The 17,356-nt window shown below is 44.1% G+C and overlaps 1 protein-coding gene across 10 annotated transcripts in view; it reads right to left on the bottom strand.

The window, feature by feature from the left end:
- Window positions 1-17,356, bottom strand: part of POLA1 (DNA polymerase alpha 1, catalytic subunit) — a 314,094-nt gene that overhangs the window by 273,485 nt on the left and 23,253 nt on the right. For all 10 annotated transcript variants that reach the window (XM_061627350.1, XM_061627352.1, XM_061627351.1 and 7 more), the window contains exons 15-18: window positions 15,640-15,794; window positions 10,807-10,891; window positions 3,993-4,054; window positions 2,571-2,660 (exon numbers count right to left, since the gene is read on the bottom strand). In XM_061627350.1, the coding sequence (XP_061483334.1) occupies window positions 2,571-2,660; window positions 3,993-4,054; window positions 10,807-10,891; window positions 15,640-15,794 (392 nt within the window). The remainder of the gene's footprint in view (window positions 1-2,570; window positions 2,661-3,992; window positions 4,055-10,806; window positions 10,892-15,639; window positions 15,795-17,356) is intronic.

The following is a 17,356-nucleotide window of genomic DNA, read 5'->3' as shown; positions in this document are numbered from 1 at the left end:
AAATGAGAAAGTACACAGAATATACCTACTTTTAGTATTCAACTTAAAACAATACAGATGGCAAGGGTCTATACTATTCAAAGTTTTGCTTCACAAAGAATATATGTCATTATTAGTGCTCACATGTATGATGTAATACAAAGTTCAACCAAATATAAGGAAAAAAGTTGCACATACAATTATGACACAGCTATTTTTTCCCCTTTCTTGCCCAGACACACTTTGCATACAGCACAAAAAGAAATTTTAGAATACTTCTTTTTCAAACTTAAAACTGCAATAGTAAATATAAAGGAGACAATCAAGCATCCACATGAATAGAACTGTACTCCCAATTACTATGAACAGGTTGTAATGCAGAATTTGATAGTTATTTCCAAAACCCTGAGAAGTCAAAAACAATCCAATCCACACTTACCTGAGAATAAGCTCCAGTGAAGTCAATGGCACTTCTAACTCTGAGCAGAAACATATAGGATTGCTCTCTAAAGTTGCAATCCTAAATAAACTTTGTAGAGAATAAATCTCACTCAACATTGCTCAACATTGCTGACGATACTAAATTGTTCAGGGCTGTTGAAACAAAAAGGGATTGCGAAGAGCGCAAAAAAGACCTCTCCAAACTGAGAGAATGGGCAGGAAAATGGCAAATGCAATTCAATATAAACAAGTGTAAAATTATGCATATTGGAGCAAAAAATCTTAATTTCACATATACGCTCATGGGGTCTGAACTGGTGACTGACCAGGAGAGAGACCTCAGGGTTGTAGTGGACAGCACGATGAAAATGTCCACCCAGTGTGCGGCAGCTGTGAAAAAGGCAAATTCCATGCTAGGGATAATTAAGAAAGGTATTGAAAATAAAACAGCCGATATCATAATGCCATTGTATAAATCTATGGTGCAGCCGCATTTGGAATACTCTGTACAGTTCTGGTCGCCTCATCTCAAAAAGGATATGATAGAGTTGGAAAAGGTTCAGAAGAGGGCAACCAGAATGATCAAGGGGATGGAGCGACTCCCTTATGAGGAAAGGTTGCAGCATTTGGGGCTTTTTAGTTTAGAGAAAAGGCGGGTCAGAGGAGACATGACAGAAGTGTGTAAAATTATGCATGGCATTGAGAAAGTGGATAGAGAAAAGTTTTTCTCCCTCTCTCATATTATTAGAACTCGTGGACATTCAAAGAAGCTGAATGTTGGAAGATTCAGGACAGACAAAAGGAAGTACTTCTTTACTCAGCACATAGTTAAACTTTGGAATTTGCTCCCACAAGATGCAGTAATGGCCACCAGCTTGGATGGCTTTAAAAGAAGATTAGACAAATTCATGGAGGACAGGACTATTAATGGCTGTGCTCTGCCACCCTAGTCAGAGGCAGTATGCTTCTGAAAACCAGTTGCCGGAAGCCTCAGGAGGGGAAAGTGTTCTTGCACTCGGGTCCTGCTTGCGGGCTTCCCCCAGGCACCTGGTTGGCCACTGTGAGAACAGGATGCTGGACTAGATGGGCCACTGGCCTGATCCAGCAGACTCTTCTTATGTTCTTATGTTCTTCACACTATTGCCATTCAATTCATCCTCCTCATCCAGCACCCATGACTTTGCATCTGCCTACCAACTGCATGTCCGCAACTAGACCTTTCCTCCTCAGCCGCTGTACCTATTATTCCCAGGTCTCTGCTACTCAGCCTCTGCCTACTCTGCCCTTTTCCTTTGAAAATAGTATTCTCAGGGCTCCCTGCCTCTTATTTTCTCTAATTAAGAGACAAGCAATATGCGATTCTCTGATGCCTCCTGAAACTGTCACATTTTTCAATCCCGTCAGAGTTCCTTCCTTCCTTCTTCATTTCCTCCTTATTTTTTCTGGCTTCTTGAAGTGTTTTCCCTCTCTTTCTATGTAGTTTCACCACAACTGGAAGGGGTAGCATTTTTAAAATTGGGTTTTTTTATCCTGTTTTCCTGGTTGTGTGGCTTGGGGAAAATAAGTTTTTCCCCAGCTGTCTGAGAACAAACTGATAGGCTAATGCCATAGATAGTTATAAACAGATAGGATATAAAGGTGTAGGTAGGTAGGTAGTACAGTAAAGTCCAAAAGGAATTCCTTTCAGTTGCTTTCCAGAATAGCAGCAGTATCAGTCTGTTGTACTAAAAACAAAGCTGTATATTTATTTGAGAGTAACCCCATCTAACCTAGTGGCGCTTCTGAACAGACCTGCACCGGATTAGGAGCTCTAAAATAGCAATGGTGAAAATTAAAGCAAGGCAGACTTTATTCCAGATTAGTGAGTTTACACGTTTGTCTATCTCTACCCATCAGCAGATCTGGCTATATCCACCACCAGTATGCAGTGTCCCAACAAATTACAGCTCTCAACAGAAAAAAGTTGTCCCCCCCCTTTCCTTGCTGAAAATGTCTTCCCATTCTCCTCAAATAGTATCCTGTCCAATGACCCATGTAAGATTTTCTCCCAGCCACTCCACAGATCTTTCACTCCACTGGGGAACGAAGAATAACTTAACAAAAACTGATACAGGAAAGGGTCTCACAAGCAGACACAGACAATCACTTACCACAATAACATCTGGATCAATTTTATGAACTTTTGCCAGAAAAAAACCCAGCAGCGTCCTCTCTGTCATGGCAATCTCTATTTTTAAATTCTAAGGATGAAAACAAAAAAATTAAATAACCCAAATGTTCAAAGAATTACAATTTCTTGTTACATCTGAACAATGAAATACAATGTAAGAATCTAATATGTCATCTATTTTTGCAGTTCGTCTCACAATTGCTAAGCATTGGAAAGATTTAAAGGGTGCCTCAATTCAATACTGGTCACAAAAAGTATGGCACATTGCAGTTATGGAGAAATTTACCTCCAAACTCCAGCAAGCTAGGGGTGAGTTGAAGAAAGAAACCTTTGTAGTCTCCCTTCATATCATATGTAAGCCAAACAACACAGGAATGGGTGCCACCAGCACAGTATGCGGCCAGTTGGAATGCCTAACTATAAGGATTTTTTTTCTTGTTTGATCATATAACATTTTAAATGCACAACAATTTTCTCTTTCCTTTTAAAATACATTACTTCTGTAGATTAATCAAATCTTTTTAAAAATGATGCCATTGCCGGGGAGGGAGGGGAGGGATATATTTTAGATCCTGTTTTAATAATTTCAATTACTAAGATTCATTTTCACAAGTGTATCATATTAAAGTATTATTGTAATATTAAAGAAATGTAAAATTCAATAAAAATTGTTTAAAAAAATCTGAACTGTGAAACTATAGTTACCACATCTGAAACAAACTAAGATTTGAATCCAATTTCAAACCATCATCACAGATCCTGGTTTGTTCCAAACATGGCAACCATCGTTTCTCAACTGAGTCAAAACTGGGCATTGTGATTACCTCAGGAAATGTTCAATCACAAACGCTGAGGGAGAAAGGGGTCAGCCTGAACTCAGGGAGCACAAGAACCAAGCTCGTACAAGCTTGGCTATCCGATAAAGATTACATTAAAAACAGGCTAGAGTGTATAAACGTTTTGTGCATATCCATATAACATTTTCCCAGAAAGATCTCATTCCTGTGTGTACCACTTGCATAGAAAAACTTTCATTATTCCTATCTATCCTTTGAAAGACTGCCTTTATCCAACATATATATATATATATATATATATATACACACACACACACACATACATACACACACACATATATATACACACATATACACATATATGTATACACACAATATATACACACACACACTTGTTGAAAGTACTAAGCATAGCAGACTGTGTCATAGAATCATTGACAATATAGCAGATTAAGCACATACCTGAAAATCAAATTTAGAAACCCTGACCCATTATTTCCAATACACCAGCGCAATATGCTCCGGATCTGTTATCATGACACCAACCTTTTCCCAAAGCTGAAGACTACATTATGCAAAGCAACATGCAAGAAAAACAAAGTTACCTTATTCTTGACTATTTCTTTGACGTCATATGGAAAAATGCAATCATTTGGTTTGGAAATAACTGTAAAGGAAATTCAATGGAAGGCAATGAAAAATACACAACATGGAGCTTAGCTGAACAGTTTCATGTGCTGTAAATGCTTTGACTACAATCACAATTAACATGAAAAACTGTATGTCTTGCAAGACCCAGTAGTATAGTGAGATTATTCATTCACTGCAAGAGGAGGCAGAGAGAGACTGACTGCCTGACAAGGAAATAGACTATGGTTCTAAAACCACTTTCTGGGTTGCACTAAATAATAATGTATAGAATCCAGACAAAATTAAGAACATTTAACTTTTATTGTCTTCAATGGGGCAGTTAAGCTATGAAAATTAAAGGTATTCCACCTTACATAAATAGGCTGCCAGCCAACCAGCCACACAAATCATGTACAGAATGTAAAACATGAATAAGGTGACTGAAGGACATAGAGGCTGAGAAGTATCACTTACAATCCCTGTCCAAAATATCACACAGGCCTGTGATTACTGAAGTGCCACTGAATAAACTCTTAAGTAAAGGAAAGCCAAGCAAGAAAAAAACTCCGTGCTGCAAGAGCTAGAAAGCACAAGTAGGCTTTGTGTTACATAACTAACTGCCCAATCCAACACCAAGTATGTAAGCATACTTACATAGAAATAAATAGCAAGGCTAGAGAGGTAAGCCAATGATTTTATAGAAGAGCTGAGTTGTGAGAACTGAACTGAAGCCTAAGTACAAGGAACTGCATTTGCTCACGTTCTTTCTTTACTGCTTCATTCATGTTAATATCATTGATCAATCTACACTGTAAAGTGTTTTTTTTAAACAAAGATAAACAAACTTAAAACTGGGATTCCTGGCACCCCAGTTTTATATATTTTCATCCAAATCGGACCGTTGGTCTCACCTGAAGGGTGGTTTTCCCATGTATCATACCATCAAGTGGGTAGTAGCACTGCCTAGTGTCCAAAGGCAGGAATGCACGAGAGTCAAGACTTTGGCTGCTCCTTCCGGCTTGACCCCCTTCCATTCCGGATGAACTGTAGACTGGATCCGGACATCTCTTTTCAGACAAAACTCTCTCAGTCAGACAATAATATTAGGAGCAACAAATATAATAATATACATCTCGACTCCAAAAAGGAAAAATGCACAAACAGTAAAACGGTAAGAAAACTCATAGCAGTAACTTAACTCATAACCCATGCAGTAAATGTAACATAATGTAAAAAACTGTATTGAATTGAAACAAGTGGAAGAGTTATTAAACAATAACAAAAATTATCTCCAGTACAGGTAGGCAGCCCCCCTCAACAGCGAGGGCCCTGATGGTATGATACCTGGGATAACCAACTTTCATATGGGACCAACGGTCTGTTTTCCCCAGGTAGCATTCCATCAGATGGAATGTACCAAAGCAGTCCCAGCAGGGTGGGCCCTGGCTGCCTAAGAGGAAGATAGCACCTGTTGTAGAACTCACCTACCAAATGAGATGTCTGCTGAAGTTTAACAATCTACCTTACAGTGTCAAATAAAGGACTTTGGTGTGGACCACACAGCCGCCTTACAAATGTCTGCAATGGGTGTGTTGGTTGTGAAGGCAGCCATAGTGGCCACTGACCTCATAGAATAGGCTGTGGCATTTGGAGGCACTGGTATCCGAAGAGACTTGTAGGCCACAGTAATGCAAGCCCACAACCAATGAGAGAGCGTTGAGCTGGTGACCTTCTTGCCCAAGGTGCTCAGATGAAACGAGATGAAAAGAGACTCAGACAGATGAATGTCTCGGGTCCTAGCCAGGTAGACCTTCAGGGCTTGACGTATGTCCAGGGAGTGCCAGGCCTTCTGGAGGGGATGAGTTGGCTGAGGGCAAAAGGAAGGCGAGACGATATCTTGACTACAGTGAAAGACGGGAGAAACGTTAGGTCAAAAGGTAGGATCTGGATGCAACATCACAGAATCCTTATGGAAGACGCAGAGATGACAGGCAATGGACAAAGCTGCCAGATCTGATACCCTCCAGGCTGAAGTAACTGCCACGAGAAAGAGGACTGTGTACGAGAGCAAACGTAAGGATGCAGACTTGAGAGGTTCAAAGAGAGGATTCTGCAATGCCTTGAAGGCCCTTTGGTAGGCTCCAAGAGGGAAATCATTGACCCACAGGCGGTGACAGGACAGAAGCACCCCTCAGTAAATGTTTGACTAGGGAGTGTGTTCCAAGGGAAGGCTGATCAGATTACGGGGACAATATGGATGAGACAGCTGAGGCCTGCCTACGCTGAATATTAGGCTTCAGTCCCATTGAGACACCCGCCTGCAGAAATTCAAGTAGGTGATTAACCTTAGACCTGGAAGGATGGATTTCACGTTTTAAACACCATGCGGCGAAGGCTGACCACGCGGCTTGATATATACAGACTGTGGAAGACCTTCTAGAGGCCAAGATGGTAGAAAACCCCAAACGCCTCAAGTGATTCCACTCAACACCCAAGCTGTCAGACTCAGCCATTCAGAATCTGGATGACAAACTGGACCCTGAAATAACAGGTCTGGACATGATGGTAGATGCCACAGTTGCTGGGTTGCGAGAGCCAGCAGATCCGAAAACCATGGCTTGCGCAGACAATAAGGAGCCAGGAGAACAATTCGAGTATGCTCCTGACAAATCTTCCTGATTGTGAGTCCTAGCAGAGGAAGCAGAGGGAAGGCATAGAGTATCCCTCTTGTCCAAGAAGTTGAGAACACGTCGATCGCTTCAGCACCTTGTTGATGACATTGGGCGAAGAACCTTAGAAGTTGAGCATTCTGAGTGGAGGTGAAGAGATCTACTGTAAAGGGACCAAATTGACAGTGCAGCTGAAGGAATACCCTGGGATGCAGTTTCCACTCCCAAGGAAGAACCTCCGCTCTCAAGGAATGAAAGTGATGTTCAGCCCAATTGAAAATGAGAGCCAACTCTGCCTGGAGGGCCTTTGACTGTGTGCCCCCCTGATGGTTCAGATGTACTTTCACACTGATGTTGTCCGTCCAAATGAGAATGTTGGTCAGATGCAGCTTTTGATGAAAATGTAGGAGAGCTTGCAACTGTAGCAAGTTTATGCTAAGATGTTGCTCGGTAGCTGTCCACTGACCTTGAACGGTTGCAATGGGCACCCCATCCCAGGAGACTGGCATCGGTCGTAATCAGAGTCCTCTTGGTTTATCTGAAGGGAGTTCCTTTCTATAGATTCTTGGTCACTGTCCACCAATGAAATGACACCCTCACCCGAGGGTAGAGATGCACTCTCCTGTGTCTGGAATTGGTGATGTCCACTGAAAAGGCGATGAGCCCACTGGAGTGGTCGAGTATGGTGGCAAGCCCAAGGGACGATGTGAATGGAGGAGATTAAGAGTCCCAGGGTCTTGGCTTGACGTCCTCTATCCTTCTGGTCATCAGATAGCAAGCGGTGTGGATGGTGGCAGCTATCCTCTCTGTGGACAGAAATATCATCGCATGGGCTGTGTCCAATATGGTGCCAAGGTGGTGAAGACACTGCGACAGAATCAGGTGACTCTTCTCTAAATTGACGAGGAAGCCGTGTTCCCTCCAGGCATCAAGGATGAAACATACATGGGGGATGCCTGAGGCATGGAGGGTGCCTGTACCAGGAGATCATCCAGGTAGGAGTAGATGGGGATCCCCCAGAGCTGAAGGTGTGCCACCAGAGCAACCATCAGCTTTGTGATTATGGAGGCTCTGATGATCAAAAACACCGCACAGGAAGCTCGAATTGCATATGCCGAAGCGTCATGGTTCCTTCAAAGAGCAAAGTCCAGTCGCCACTCAAATGGATCTCTGAATTGAGAATCGTCTTCCTTGGGAAGGAGAGATCTGGAAACAAGAGCGGAAATGCTCCCATCCACTGCAGGAACCTTCAGGAAGTTCATGAAGTCAGGATCTAATGAATAAAACTTGTTAGCAAATGCTGTTGCACAATGTGCTTGAAAAGGATGACCCCATTCCTCCTTTGCCATTTTGTTGAGACAGTCAGGCACTGGGAAGGAGTGAACCAAAGACTTGGGAGCTTTTAGCACTGTTGCCCCCTTGACTGGAGCCAAAGAGGGTTCAGACACTGGCCCATCCAGACCCAATGTACTCAAGGATTTGTGGAACAAAGCAAGATAGTCTGAAGACTCAAACAGACAATGCGAGCAATCCTCCCCGCTCCACTCCGCTTCCTCTCCCTCAGAGATGATGAAAGGATCAAGTGGATCTCCCTCAGCCTCTAGGCGTGTTGGGCCCTACCTCTGGAGAAGTCAAAGGGGTTAGGAGACAAAACCTGTTCCTGTACTGGATATTCCTATGGAATGAAGGTTGGGATCAATGTGTAGACTTGAGGGCAGGCCCTTGAATCTCAGAGGAGATGGAACCAAGGAGCGCATCTCTGAATTGAGAAAGTCTTGGTTCAGGAGAAGACCCTGCAAGGCAGTAAGAGAATCCAAGGGCAACTGAGGCTATGGTGAGGCTGCGGATGACCCAGTTCCTCTACCGAAGATAAAGGTGTGGGAGTCGGAGCTGTGAGAGGGAACCCCCTGACGAGGCAGCACCACCGGAGTCTGGTCTGGACAGCCTTCAAATTCCTCCTCCGAAGACTCAGCAGGTGAATGGAAAAGGGCTTCCAGCCTCTGCTGACCCTCAACAGAAGCCCCACGTGAAGACGGAAGACTGATATAGCGAGCTTGCCTGTTAGCAAACCTGTTTTGCAGAGAGAATGTCTTCTTAGCCCGTTGGAGGAAACGTGTTTGAAAGGCCTATGTTTAGATGACTTGGTTTAGACACAGCCCGAGTTGTCAGTGGCTGCGAAGGGACTAGTGACTGCAACTCTGTAATCAACTCCATAGGTACAGCTGAAGAGAGCCCAGCCATGGTAAGCACGCACAGGGTAGAGGGGAGTGGTTCAAGGCAGTGAAGATGTCCAATCACACATGCACAGACTGCTGGGTGCGGTGGAAAACCAATCAACATATGCACAGGTAGAGGGGTGCAGTGGATTGAGTGAGGCCAGTAGAACACGCACACAGCAGAGGGGAGCGGTATGACCTCAAAGCAGCCAAGTCCTTATTCATATATAAGTTCCTTATTACTTCTTCCTTTTCTTCTCTGTTGCCTCCTTCTCTTTCTTCTCTGAGGCCAGTAGAACACGCACATAGGAGAAGGAAGCGATGTGACCTCAAAGCAGCCAAGTCCTTATTCGTATATGAGATCCTTATTACTTCTTCCCTTTCTTCTCTGTTACCTCCTTTCTTCCTTTTATTCTCTGTTGCCTCCCTTCCTGTACTTGCCCCTTGCATAAGGTGGGGAGAAAACAGGAGGAGACCAGGGACAGATAGGCACTGGGGACTGAGGAAAAGAAAAAGAGCGGGAAAATGGTAGCAAACATGGCGGACGAAGAAAAAAAGAGCAGGAAAACAGCAACACAAAATGGTGGTTCTATAGTGGAGGAGAAAAGGCGGAAAGGCAGCAACACAAAATGGCGGATTTAAAGTGCCTATGTGAAATAAGGAGGGGGGGAAATGGTGAGAACCCCCTCAGTAGTGCAAACAACTATCAGGTCTGCCTGAGGAGGAGGAGGAGGAGGAGGAGGAAAGTGGGCTGCAGCCGTGAGCTTCTAGACGGGCAGAGTAGGAGCACGAGAGGTCAGCTGCTGCTCACAAGCTCTGAAAAGGAAGCCACTGCTGAGAGAAGACTGGCGTATGGAGCAAAGCTGTCTTCGCGAGCTCCGTGGGACGAGAGAGGAAGGCAAGGAAGCAGAGCCACTGCCACCACACGACAGGCGGGGCGGGCTAGGTGGGAGCTGGAGCTCCTAAGGTAGGCGGGAGCTGCCACCACCACAGAAAGCAGGCAGGCAGGAGAGAGGGAGCTGCCGCTGTGAGGGGAAGGCAAGGCTAAGATGGGAAAAGCCCAGAACGGGCAAGGCCAGGAACAATCGATGTGGAAGGGCAAGGGCAAGACCAGGGACGATCAGAGCCACAGACGCAAGCTCCGAGAAACGGGAGGGGACGGGAAGGGAAGGGAAAGAGAGCAAGACAAACCTCGGCCCCTGAAAAAGGCCCTAGCCACCCAGGGAAGAGAGCCCCCCAGAAAAAGGAACAAAACAAAGAGGCCCCCCTTTTTTTAAAAATATAACATATAAAAGGACAAATGCTGAACAAGAGAGAGAGAGAAAAGATACAGCAACGACAAGGAACAGATTCACTAAAAGAGAACTAAGGCTGAAGGATCCCCCTAGGACAAAAGGCAGGAATGGAATGGGGTCAAGCCGGAAGGAGCAGCCAAAGTCTTGACTCTCATGCATTCCCTCCTTTGGACACTAGGAGGCACTACTACCCACCTGATGTATGCTACCTGGGGAAAACCCTAGTCCTGCGTTCATTTTAGGATTAGGCCATATGTTGTTCAAATATACAGAAGCTTTGCATAGGGCAGGGAAACTAGGATAGACACTATCCTGAAGTACAAAAATGGTTTTAAAACCTTGATTATTAGAATACTACGTATTTTGGTTGCCTTCAGAGATTTTTGTCACTTGTGGAAATGTAGAAATTCTCTCAAATCAAACTAAAACTATGTTCATCAGGCTGCAGTACTGCTAAAGAATGACATAGCAAACTGCTTCATACTGAGGCAACTAGCTCAGTTTTGTCAACATGGTGTTTTGTTAACTCACATGCAAGCCACCATTCATGCCACTAGCATAAGAAGTAGGGAAAATAATTAAACCCAAAGAGGTCCTACTTATACCTACCGCTGAAGTGGGTCTGAAATGGAGGCATGGGTGGTGCTTTGTCGAGACAAAATTTGTGATGTACTAAAGATGTAATAGCCATAACCTACACAAACAAAAGTTTAAAAAGAGAGAATGAAAAGGACACTAATGAAGCCAGTTTAAAAGGGTTAACAACTGAGGGGAATTTTAACAAGCTGTTGTCCAAATGCTAAATTACACGCGTATCTGATATATTCAATAAATCAAACTATGTGCTATTATTCTGTATTTGACTATAATGCCTTCATAAGATTACAATCAGGGCTGTGGAGTCGGAGTCAGGAGCAATTCTGGGTGGAGTCGGAGTCGGTAAAAATGTACCAACTCCGACTCCTTCATAAATGGCAAATGTATATTAACTAGCAATAATAAATTTACTGTAGTAAAATGGTAGCACAAGGCATTTCATCACCACCAAGTGAATCCAGAGCTTGGAAAAGTTACTTTTTTGAACTACAACTCCCACGAGCCCAATGCTGATGGGAGCTGTAGTTTAAAAAAGTAACTTTTCCAAGCTCTGGATTCACATGGTGGTGATGAAATGCCTTGTGCTACCATTTTACTACAGTAAATTTGTTATTACTAGTTAATATACATTTGCCATTTATGAAGGAGTCGGACAGCAGAAAAATAGAGGAGTCGGAGTCGAAGGTCTGGCGTACCAACTCCACAGCCCTGATTACAATCCCCCCTTGTAATGATAAAATCAACTCCTATGTACAACTCATATTACTTAAAAGAGGAAACAAACTCCTGCATCAGCAGTCAGTGGCCTAGTTTGCATATAACATCACTAAACCAAATTTAAAATAAACTATAGTTTAATGTGAACGAGTAGCATGCTAATACATGCTGCTGAAACAGCAGGCATTTTGCTCCTCCCGTTCCTGCCACACTGGCAGAGATAAACTACAGTCTGACTTGGTCATGTCTTCCAAACCCAGACTTGTGGTTGGTTTCTCTCCAAACAAACCACAAGCAGAAGCAGGAAAACAAATCACAAGCCCAGGTTTAGAGGACACAAAACAGCCCACAGCTTGTTCCCCAGCAGAAGGAGAGGAGCACAGGACCCACAATTTCAGCAGTGTGTTCCAGCACATTAATAGTTCACATTAAACCAGTTTATTTTAACAATGATTTGATGTGACATGCAATCTGAGTCATGATCTTATTTTTTCACATTTCATACAAGTTCAGTCTAATGAAAATCACCTTGCCTGAGAATGTAACAACTAAAATGAGAATATACACTTCCATCTCTCTTCATTTAATCTGTTTTGAAGACGGGGGACAAAAATCTAATTTTCATAAAAACTGTTAACATACCCTTTCAAAACAGGGGTAAGTTAAGCATTCAAACAGGCTTTTTGCTAACATTTATTAAAAACCATGACGAATGCAAGAAGAGAGGAGAGGATTCCCAAAGCAGGGGTCACGAACCTTGCGCATTGAGAATTATTATTATTTATTAGACTTCTATCCTGCCCTTCCTCCCAAGAAGGAACCCAGGGCAGCAAACAAAGAACAAAATACTAAAAACATCTTAAAACATCTCAGAAACAAAACATTTAAACATTTTAAAAATAAAACATCCTAAAAGTGTCTTTTCAAAAAATCTTTAAAAACATCTTAAAAACCATGTCTACCACAGATGCGGACTGGGATAAGGTCTCTACTTAACAGTCTTGTTGAAAGAGGAAAGTCTTCAGTAGGCGCCCAAAAGAAAACAGAGATGGTGACTGTCTAATATTTAAGAGGAGGGAATTACCAAGGGTAGGTGTCACAACACTAAAGGTCCACTTGATACATTGTGTGGAACGGACCTCCTGATAAGATGGTATCTGCTGGAGACCCTCACCTGCAGAGCGCAGTGATAAGGGGTAAGATGGTCTTTCAGGTATCCTGGACCCATGCTACATAGGGCTTTGTACACCAAAACTAGAACCTTGAACTTGGGCTGGCAGCTAATGGGCAGCCAGTGCAATTTTTCAGCAGCAGGATAAAATGTTAGCGATATCCGGCCACAGTGAGCAGTCATGTTACTGAATTTTGCACCAGCTGCAGCTTCCAAGCCAACCTCAAGGGCAGCTCCCACATAGAGCGCATTACAAGAATCCAGCCTGGGGGTTACCAGTGCATGGACAATAGCGGTCAGGCTATCATGGTCCAGAAATGGCTGCAGCTGCCTTACCAGCAGAAATTGGTAAAAGACACTCCTAGCCACTGAGGTCACCTGGGCCTCTAGCAACAAAGATGGATCCAAGAGCACCCCCAGATTACAGACCTGTTCTTTCAGAGGGAGTACGAAAGCAGGAAATTGACCAATTATTCAGACTCTGGAACCATCAACTCACAGCAGCTCCATCTTGCTAGGATTCAGACTCAGTTTATTGGCCCTCATCCAGCCCACTGGTGAATCCAGGCACTGGTCCAGGGCTTGCATGACCTCTCCAGATTCAGATGTTATAGAGAAACAGAGCTGGGTATCATCAGCATACTGCTGACACTTTGCCCTAAATCTCCTGATGACTGCTCCCAACAGCTTCATATAGATGTTAAACAGCATGGGAGACAAGACGGTACTGAGTAGCACCCCACATTACTGCCAGGGGACCGAAAGGCAATCACCCAATGCTTATTCTCTGAAAGGACCCCACAGATAAGATCGGAACCACTGTAAAACAGTGCCTCCGATACCCATCTTACCAAGTCAGCTCAGAAGGATACCATAATCAATGTTATCAAAAGCTACTAAGAGATCAAATGATAACAACCGTGTTGCACTGTCCCTATCCTTCTCCTGATAAAGGTCATCCATCAGGGCAACCAAGGCCGATTCAGTCCCATAACCAGGCCTGAACCCAGATTGGAATTGGTTAAAATAATCTGTTTCATCCAAGAGTACTTGCAATTGCTGCGCCACAACCCTCTCAATCACCTTCCCTAAAAGGGATATTTGCAGTAGTTGTCACAAACCAATGGGTGCAGCGTGGGCTTTTTCAGGAGTGGTTGGATCACCGCCTCTTTCAGGAAGCTGGGATCACTCCCTCCCGCAAAGACACAGTAACCACATCCTGGATCCACTTGGCCATATCCCCTCAGCAAGCTTTAATAAACCGAGAAGGGCAAGGGTCAAGAGGACACGTTGCTGGGCGCATCATCACAAGCACCTTGTCCACGTCATTAGGCTGCATCAATTGAAACTGATCCCAAAACGTTGCAGCAGACATTGCACTGGACACCTCACTGGGGACTACAGTAAATGTGGATGGGGCATCAAGATCGCTACAGAGGCAGGCAACTTTACTCTCAAAGTGCCTTGCAAACAATTCATTGGGCTTCCAAAGGCTCAAAAATCCATTTACTGGAACTGATGTTAGCAGACCCCAGACAATATAACAAAGCTCCACTGGACAGCTACCTGAGGGGACAATGGAGACAGAGAAGTGGGCCCTCTTCACCCCCTCGCTGCCTCACAGTAGGCACTGTTACATTGTTTTATTTGTCCCCAATCTGCCTCACAGCATGTCTTTCGCCACTTGCAACTCTAGCTGTCATCCAGCCTGTTTCATTGCCCTTAGTTCTCTGGTGTACCATGGTGCAAACTGGGCTCCAGAATGAGGGAGGGGGCACTTAGGGGCAATGGTGTTAAGAGATCAATGTGTCTCGTTGTTCCACAGCATGACAAGGACTTCAGCAGGGTCACTGGAAACTCCCCCAGGGCATTCAGGCCCCTCGTTGTTCCTTTCCCCTCTGATGCCCTCCCAGGTCACACACACAGACACACCAGACAAACAGAACAGTGCATAAACACTGCTTTATCCATAGGGTTTGCATAAAAGTAGAAATCAAATGGATTCTCTTGAATTTGCAGGATTTTTACAAAACCACCATCAAATTAAAGCTTACACTGGTGTCTGTAGACTGCACAGGAAAAATCACAGCCCCAGTGCTTATCAGCACTGCTCCTGACTCTAAACTGTGTTGACCTCTCTCCTCTTCTTTACACATGTCCACAGAACGGACATGAGGGATGGTCAGCAACCAATCAAAACTAAATGGGAAAGGGGGACATGCTCAGTTTTCTGAGAAACGTTACTGGACAATTATTAGGGACCTTGCATGGGCACCAAACAGGTACTGATGGGTACACTGATGCCTGCCATGTAGGCAACCCTGGGGATTAAAGATCTGCTAAAGTTCACTGCCAATATATGACAGAATTTGGAGTTCCTTTTTAGAGACTGCTATGCCTGAAGCATCAGTCCCATCGTTTTCTTTTTTGCTTATTTTTTTAAATAATTCCACCGCACATCAACTGACAGGTTGGTTAAAAAGCTCTAAGGCAACATAGAAGCCATACTTAGTGCACAAAACATGCCAATATTTAAAAAATATTTTGTTTCAGTTTTGTTCCTGTTTTCTTTTCTCACACCATGCGGCTACCTCAGGATAGGATACCAGCTGAAATAGCTGATTACACTGCAACTAGATCATATATACATATACATACACCATTTATCAGGCATACAACCTCCCAAAGTGATTAATATATGATTATTGTAACAATACTAGAAGAAAAACTGAAAACAAGAGAGATGGCCCAAGAACAGTCATTTGGGTATTTACAGTTCCAGCAATATCTCTAAGTGTTAAACACTCCAAGCAGACTGACACAATCCAATCCACTCTCTACAGTCTACTAGACGTGTGCTTTCAGTTTCACGATTTGAAATCTGTAGTACACACAGCTACTGAAAACTTAGCTTGTGAATTAATTCTTTTCTGTATGCAACAGAGTTCACGACTCACCTCATTCCGATGAGTCTTTGTGTTCTGAACTGTCTTCATACTAAGAGACATGATCACAAGAGGTGGTGGAGGAAGATCTTTCACCACAGTCACCAAGTTAGGCTTCAGTGCCACCAATTCCACCTTACACCAACTGACAGTCTGGTTGGAGAGCTCTGAGGTAATACAGAAGCCATCTTTACAACATGCACAACAGCATACCCACATACTAAATTTATTCAATTCAATATCCAGTATTTAAACAAGGATTACTGTAACAACTTTTACTCAATAAATCTAGCATTTAAAAATTAGCATAAAGATTAAACATTGTATAATACAGTTTTAACAAAAATATTTAATTGTATATTTTTTCTCTAGCTTTTGGTATTACTAGCTGCAATGCCACACATTTAACAGAATCCTAAGCATGTTAAACCCAGAAGTAACTATGAACTCCCTATTCTCCATGCTAAGTGCATGGTTAGGCTGTGATCCAGATGAGGTTTTTGACTAGTGGCACAATCTATACATATCTGTACATATCAGCCCTTGGGGCCGCAAGTACTTGGTGGAGAGCCACACCCAATCCCCTACTTTCAACGGAGGGCCAGGCTGGCGATGACGGTCCACAAAGCGTTTGTATGCTTCCTTTGCCTGGTCCAACTGGTTTTTCCAGACTGCCTATATGGCCCATAATTCTTGCAGCATGAGATCTGTGGCAGGGACCGGAAAGGGAGGTGACACTGATGGGAGTAACCGGGGGATGATAGCCATAAGTTGCAAACAATGGGGTTTGTTGCGTTGATGCATGCAGAGAGTTGTTATATGCAAATTCCGCCAGAGGCAGCAGATCCACCCAATTGTCCTGCCGAAGCTGGTATACCATCGCAAGTATTGCTCCACCGTAGCATTGGTACGCTCTATCTGACTGTCTGTTTGAGGATGATAGGCCAAGGACAAATGGAGCTGGACATCTAGGGTTCAAAACAGGGCTTGCCAAAATCGAGAGGTGAAGTGGACTCTTCAGTCCAATATCAAATGATCTGGAAGGCCATGCAGACGGAATACCTGGGCAAGAAACATCCGAGCAGTCTTGGGAGCTGGAGGAAGTGGGCCATCTTAGTAAACAGGTCTATCACTACCAGGACAGTAGTTATTCCCCTGGAGGCAGGCAAATCCGTGATAAAATCCAGAGAGACTGACCGCCAGGGTCCTGGGGGAGTCGGGAGTGGAAGCAGGGGCCCTGGTGGCTTCCCGGGGCGGCCCTTTGCCTGCTGGCAGGTATTGCAGACAGCTACGTAGCCCTTGACATTTGCATGGACTTGGGGCCACCAGAACTCTCATAACACTAGGTGGAGGGTCTTGTAGGTTCTGAAGTGCCCGGCTGGCCAGCTGTCATGACACAGGCACAACACCTCTCCTCTGTACAATTGGTTCCAGTGGTGCAATGGACTAACAATAGTGAGAATGGACTAACCGTGGCTGGGGTTCCTAACGGGAGTTCTTGCAGGTGCTTCTGCACATACGGGTCCTTCTGCTGGTGTTCTCTTACCCGGTCCAGTAGGAACTGGGGCTGCTGAGTGGCTGCAAATTTTTCTCAATGTATGACAGGGTACAGGGGAACCTGGCCTGACTCAGTCCGGTACTCTGGTTTGCGGGAGAGCGCATCTGCTTGTTTATTCTGATGGCCAGCAAAGTAGGAGACTGTGAAACTGACCCAGGAAAAGAAAAGGGA

Source organism: Rhineura floridana, chromosome 5 (assembly GCF_030035675.1).
Source record: "Rhineura floridana isolate rRhiFlo1 chromosome 5, rRhiFlo1.hap2, whole genome shotgun sequence".
Lineage (NCBI taxonomy): Eukaryota > Metazoa > Chordata > Lepidosauria > Squamata > Rhineuridae > Rhineura > Rhineura floridana.
The sequence above is the reverse complement of the archived record's forward strand: the minus strand, read 5'-3'. Positions and strand labels throughout refer to the sequence as shown.